The sequence below is a fragment of the Mesitornis unicolor genome, unplaced genomic scaffold, assembly GCF_000695765.1.
Source record: "Mesitornis unicolor isolate BGI_N332 unplaced genomic scaffold, ASM69576v1 scaffold26001, whole genome shotgun sequence".
NCBI classification, from domain to species: domain Eukaryota; kingdom Metazoa; phylum Chordata; class Aves; order Mesitornithiformes; family Mesitornithidae; genus Mesitornis; species Mesitornis unicolor.
This window is the reverse complement of record NW_010166241.1, coordinates 54,698-61,531: the sequence shown is the minus strand read 5'-3', so window position 1 is coordinate 61,531 and position 6,834 is coordinate 54,698. Positions and strand designations below refer to the sequence as shown.

The 6,834-nt window shown below is 39.4% G+C and overlaps 1 protein-coding gene across 1 annotated transcript in view; it reads left to right on the top strand.

Annotated features, from left to right (window-relative positions):
* Positions 1-1,032: 1,032 nt before the first annotated feature.
* The window catches only part of GOLIM4 (golgi integral membrane protein 4), a gene marked incomplete at its 5' end in the record, with an annotated part of 18,047 nt that continues 12,245 nt past the window's right edge, over positions 1,033-6,834 (top strand). Inside the window, 6 exons of the mRNA XM_010194906.1 lie at positions 1,033-1,107; positions 2,398-2,447; positions 3,187-3,240; positions 3,747-3,897; positions 5,219-5,301; positions 5,918-6,001. Coding sequence (XP_010193208.1) covers positions 1,033-1,107; positions 2,398-2,447; positions 3,187-3,240; positions 3,747-3,897; positions 5,219-5,301; positions 5,918-6,001 — 497 coding nt within the window. The remainder of the gene's footprint in view (positions 1,108-2,397; positions 2,448-3,186; positions 3,241-3,746; positions 3,898-5,218; positions 5,302-5,917; positions 6,002-6,834) is intronic.

The window sequence follows — 6,834 nt, the reverse complement described above, 5'->3', positions numbered from 1 at the left end:
TGCTCTCTTGAAAACTACAAGCTGGCACTGCCACCAGAAGAAATTGCTATATGCCCTGTCCCCAACTGCTAGGTCCTGCTGTCCCATCACCCATAGCAGTGACAGCACAAGAAAGCACAGTACGAGAGCAAGCAGTAGAGCCTCTTCTGGTGACAGCGTCAGCTCGAAGAGCTTGTAGAGTTTGACAAAGATGTCAGAGCGTCTTTCCAAAACACCATGTGCAATTTTTTTGTAGTCAGTGGCCCTGCCAGAGGAGACCCAAATCCTCCTCAGATTATATGGATATTGCAAGTACAAGGTGCTTTAGCATGTGTATACCTGCTGCCAGCACTTGCTTACTAAGAAGTGCAGGACATTACATGTAAGCGTTTCATCATGCGGTCAGCGGGTCTTCCAGCAGTGCTATGGTGCAAAAGGATACTGTTATCTAAGCTTGGAATAAAAAAAAAAGGTCACAGAAAACTGAGTTGTCCATGTTTTTGGAAGAATTTAGGAATGGATCTCAGGTCCTTCATGCCTTGGGCTAAGCAGCGTGTCCAGTGTACTGCTGCACCTTTGCAAGCATCCTGCTCTTGTGCAGCTCTCTGCCCTCCTTGTGGCAATGCGTTTGCTACAAGTTTTTGCTCCGACAGGAAGGTTGTCCTCTCCTATTTCCTTGTCCCTTTACAAACAAGGCAGGAAAGCGTGAAAGCATGGGGAAATGTGTACCTGCACATGTGAGAAGGAAGGAGGATTTGGTAGCTTTCATGGAGATCCACCATAGCTGACTGTCTCCATAAACAAATCACTTTTACGGTTATCGCATTCCATATTTATGCAGTGGAAATAATTAAAAATCAGGATCAATATAGTGTGCTAAAAGAAAAGGTTACTGTCTCAAATAATGCAAACAGTCCTTCATCCCCTGACCTCATTCCACTTGTGTTTTCCTGGTACATTCTGTGCCAATGCTCTCTGGGTGTGCTGGGGTGGGTGGTGTTCTTTGTCTATGTTACTTTTAAAATGAATTGTGTATAAAATTTCTCTTTTCAGTTGTATATGAGCACAGGTCAAGATTAGAAAAGTCATTACAAAAGGAAAGGCTTGAACATAAGAAAGCAAAAGAAGGTAAAAATGTGCTTTTCACTTTGACATTTCAGATAACTTGATTATTTGAGAAAGTAACTTCAGATGTATTTTTGTCAATTTTAAACAAGTTACCGATGTATAACATGTTGACAGGACCACCTTGGCAGATCTGCGGTGGTCTTTTAGTCCACCTTTTTAACTTACTTTTTAAAATCTGATCACTTTAAAAAGTGAACATCTTTCCAGTGCTGTTTACAGATCACTGCAACATGGCATACATTAGATATATGTATGGCGTACATACATATACACAGAGAATGTGTGTACATCAGTGTATGTAAACCTAACAGGTGTGTGGGACACGGGCATGAGTAAATCCTGTTCCGGCATGCTGAAAATGTAAAACTTGTGCCAAAAACACGGGATCTTTTCCTGCAATCCATCAATGTGAAATTGGACTCTCAATCAGTGTTTTTACACAAGCTTAAGGGTAAATACATGCTTACATCCCTTTTTCTGATTAACACTTAAGTTCTAGGTGTGTGAGAGGGGGAAATGCTGTCACATACTGTATTTCTTACATATCTGCCCTCTGAGAAACCAGGACAATGTAGTCCTCTGAGTTTTATCTGAGGGTTTTTTTATTGCTCTAAATTCACTACAGTTTTCAGAGTGATGCCTGTAGTATTCCTAAAACTGAGGACTGAACTGCTGAATTAACACAGCCGCTTTAGCAAAGACTAAGAACGTGTCAGAACTTACTCTTCTTACCATGCAGTTCTCGATAGCTTTCTGGTGCCATCTAGTGTAGAGCTGTCCCATTGCCATGTAAAGGTGAGCTGCTGGTTTCAAATCCTGAAAAGAGGGTCTAGGAACAAAAGGGGAAATTTTTGTTTTATTTAAACTTAGTCTAGACTTTCACACTTGTTAAAGCACATTTTTTTATCTTAATACAAGAATACACTATTTATGAATGTCCTTTTCCTTTAGAATGGTGCTACTGGGTGTCTAATGAGAGAGTTTGTGTAACAGATTGAATTACCCATCCACAGTCTTGAGCCTGTACCCCTTTATATCTCGCATTAAGATATGAAACTTTTTAATGAAAATATCTTATGAGCCTATGAAACTTTTAAATGAGAACACTTCGTCAAAATTTGAGCATTTTGTTAAATTCTCCGTAGTTTTTTTTAAGATCTGTTGGAAAAATGTAGCTGCATAAGTATTCAGCTCTTCAAAGAATTTTTGCATGCAACAGTCATATTATTTAAGTACAGATTATAATCTTCCTGAGTTTTTTTAATCAGTATTTTCCCTTTTCTGTTGTAGATTTTCTTGTTTATAAACTAGAAGCACAGGAAACACTAAATAAAGGAAGGGTAAGTCATCATTCCTAGTACGAGTTTTTAATAGTTGATGCTATTTGAGTTGCAAGAAAAGGGAAGTGCTTTGCAATTATAACCGTTTAAAGAGGTCTCTCAAATTACTAATTGAAAGAGCACTCATTTATTCAATTTCTACTCTGCATGCCTAAGTGCTCTGCAGTTCCTAATTATTTGAGCTGTAATAGAAGATCCTAATATCTTTCTGCAAAATTAATTAAGAAAATATTCTCCTGTTTATATTATGGTAGTACAAACATAATGTTACCATTTTTAAGGAGAAGAGGAATAATAAAGTGTTAGAAATCTTTTTGTAGCTTAGTCTACAGGGAAAAGGACAGTGACAACTTGCTAACCATAATCTTTGAACTGGAAAGTATAAAAACTTCAAGAAACTTTGTTTTATATAGCAAGTGCCAGAAGGAAAGCTGTATCTGGCAAAGGACCCAGAGACCTGTAGAGAACTCTTTATAAAGCTAGTAAATTAGGATTTTATGGCTACTTCCTGTTGAAACAGGGGAGCAGTTTGTGAGCTGAGTAACCAAAGTTAAAATACATTGTTGCTGCAGTAACTGCAGAGTATATATGCTTGCTATGTTCCAAAGCAAGTACAGAGATTAATGTGTTTCCTGGGGAGTTACGTCCCTTGGCTTGTGAATCCTAAATAACTGCATGGTACAGGGGTTAGAGGAATGACAGCTTTGTCCTGTTTAACACTCGTGTTTTCCTTTTACAGCAAGACTCAAATAGCCGCTACAGTGCACTGAGCGTACAGCACCAGATGCTGAAGGTAGGTAACGGGGATATCCACTTTCACAGGACACTGCTCTGTCAGGGGGATATGGCCTCGCTGGCTTCTGGTAATTCACTCCAGAATGTCAGTACATCCATGGTGCCCTCCTCGTACAACAGTAAAAGATGATTTACTGCAGTTTTTCCTGGTCGGGCTTTCCAGTGGGTAATTTAAGCTTACCAAATGCAATTACTTGTATGGAACGCTGACTTATCAGGCTGTACATAGTTTGGCATGTCAGGAATTTCTTAGACACACATTCAGCAGCTCCCAATGGGACAGTGCAAACGCAGGACGAGGTGACGTAGCCCTAGAACAGGAGAGTACTCATCACAGAGCTCATTTTGTGTTCAAGGGGAGCTGCAATATGCATGCTTTGAATAATAATCTTCTTTTTATGAATGCTTCCTATTCATCTGGACTTAATTAATAAATTGCCAAAGACAATATTAGCCAGATATGCAGATACAGAACTGTTCCAGTGTCCAACTTGGTATTTGCAGAGTCAACATGAAGAACTAAAGAAACAGCATGCTGACCTTGAGGAAGATCACCGAAAACAAGGAGAAGAGTTTAGCAGAACATTCAGTGATCACAAGGAGCGATACTTGCAACTGCAGCAGGAAAAAGAGCAGGAGATCTCTAAGCTGAAGGGTATATGCAACCTGCATCTGGCTGCCCGTTAAAATGTGTATTTGTCTTTGTATTTTTTTGTGATGTGAGACAGAAAGACATTGTCTCTATTCTCGCTGACAGGTCATTCATACATCTTATCCCTCCTGATAAGTTACATTTTCTTGATGTTTTTCTGTGGCCTTTTTCTGAATTCATGTGTGCTTTGTGTTTCTATCTAGGTTAGCGAAATGGTAAAAAGCACAGCACTTAAAAGCTTGTCAAGTGTCAGAGGATGGTTTATCCAGTCTTTCATTTTTAGTTCTAAGACTTGTATTAAAAAAAAAATTGGTTTATCTCTACTCTTTTTTGGAAATGAAAGACAATCTAAGAATGTTTGCCACTTCTATCAGAGATTTAATTGTGCCTCTATGAAGTGACTTTATATACCTTTCAGACCTCATTTTCTCTGTATGTATCATTTCTGAAACGTGTTGCGCTTGGATGGTGAAGTATTCATTTCTTACTTTTCGCATCCAGTTTCATATTGATGAGATTTTTTTGCAGTTTGCAGACCTCTTCAGTCCTAATTATGCACTTGCATAGAACATAAGGATGAGGCTCTTCCCATCAAGGGCCTTCAGCCACTTTCTGCCATGCGTCACTAACACATGAGTTGGTTTTGGAGCTGTCTGCAGTTTTGTCTGCACGGTATTTTGGAGGCAGAGGCTGTGTTTATTAGTTCTGCCTTGGCACCGCAGCAGTGAAGTCATGCAGCTAGCTCTTGGACTGAGCTGGACTGCAGCCTAGCAGCTTGGAGTGTGGGAAGAGCTTGCCTGTGTCTGCTCGCAATATTCCACATCAACGTAATGTAAGAAGTGGGAAGAGAAGCCCCTCTCCCTGGTCCCAGAACATAAAGCTTTTTAAGTATGCTGGCCATCTGAGCACCTCTTCCAGGAGAATAGCTTAGTCCTATGACATGAAATTCTGACTCACCAGATGCGATGTGGGGGAAGAGAGGAAGGTGGCTTCCCCTCTGCCTTTTAAGGATTCAGATTACCATAATGATTACTGCCGTCTGCAGTCCCCAGCACGAAGTGTGATGCGTAGTTTGTGTTGCAGACTGAGTGCACTAATACAGAATTTAACCACATTTTACAAATTTCTGCTTGAAAATGTAAAGCTTTTTATAGGGCTAGGGAGAGATGTAATGTAAACAAATCGTACAGTTACTCTAATCCATTTATATTGTAGCAATTGTGTAAGATTTTATGTAGTTTGTGTTATAGTCTTAATTTTGGTGCTTAATCCAGTATTATAAATCTGACCAGGTTTAAATTGTGTGTGTCGTTTCTTTAAACAGAATCCCTGTATAACTTACGGGAGGAGAACAGACAGTTGAGAAAAGCTCACCAAGATGTTCACACCCAGCTACAAGATGTCAAGGTAGGCTTTGCTTTAAGGAGAACTTTGAAGACCATTAGGAGAAAGAAGAATTTTACCACGTTTTAACAAGCCAGAAATGGGCTGTACTGATGATTTGTAGCTTCCGTTACATGGCATAAAGGAGAGTAGTATGGCTGAACTGCATTTCTTGTCTTTTGCTATCTGCACTTCAGGTACTACATGCTCATTTAAAAAAAAAAACCAACAAAACTAAACTAAAAAAACTCAAAAGAGTTGGAAGAGAAGTATTTATTACAGAAATTTGAATTGGAAATTTGACTTTGCGAGTTAAGAATTGTGTTTTGGCAAACTAAGTTTGCTGAAATTAATGTTTCCCAGCTCTATTTTTTAAAAATGTTCGTCAACATCAACTCCAACTTTTAACTTTGTTTTAGTTACGCAAGATCTGGCCTACAAATTTTCTTTCCTGGCATGCTTGCTTTTTCTGCGTGTTTAATATGCATTCCATGTTAAATAAATAAATGCTGTCATTCCAACTCAGGATTTCCTTTTCGAAATAAATTTAATTATCTTCCTAGTTCAAAATCCCCCAGGCTACCTAATTTATGTTCAGAATGAACTTTGTGAAACATGTAATGTTCTTCTTTTTGTGTAGCAACAGCATAAGAACTTACTCTCCCAACACAACCAGCTTGTAGTGACATTGGAAGACCACAAGAGTGCACTAGCTGCTGCACAGGTCAGAAAGGAAAGCAGCTTCTGCTAGCTCTAACCTTCCTAAGACTTGTTTCTCCTGGTTCAGCTGACTGTAATGTTATGCATGTAGCCTTTCGCATGGGGAATTTGCAGTTAGCACCATGCTCCACACTGCAGGGAAGTGCATGAGTTAAAGGGTCACTCTTAAGAAGAAGCAGCAACAAACCATAGGGCTGTCAGAAAATAAAAAGCTGTCTTATAGGCCCAAGAATGCATGCACTGCTGATAAGAAGAGTATCTCTGCTTCCATGAGAGCTGTCAAATACCTTTCTTTCTCTGTCTGTTCCGATAGAACTTATATTAGTTTAACATCCCACACTCTGACTTTCACATGTATCACTTGTAAAGACCTGGATGCTGTTATACTGTGAAGTCTGTTATTGTGGATGCCTGGAAGGTTTATAAGGCTATATACATCAGTGCAACAGAGGCAGAGCATATATGGAGGCATGTAAACTCCAGGTGGAACTCAAATTAGTAAAAAAGCAGCAGCAGCATTATCCTTCTTAAATGTCATTTTCAAGTGAACTATCCATGAAGTGCAAACTTTGCACTCAGTCAGCTGTGCCAGTACAGGCTGTGTAGGCTGCAGGGAATGTGGAAGTAGGAGTAATGTTGGAGCAGAGGAAGACTATTGGTGTGAAAGATCAGAGGGAGAACCAATGAGGCAGTGTAAAGTTATATTTATTCCTGGCTAGTTTTCTTCTTTTAAGTATTTTTATGGCCCACAAAATCATTAGCAGCATTAATAGCAGTGGATCTTTTTTTCCCTAGTTCTTCTTGTGCATGTCAATACAGATTCTGCACATAGACATG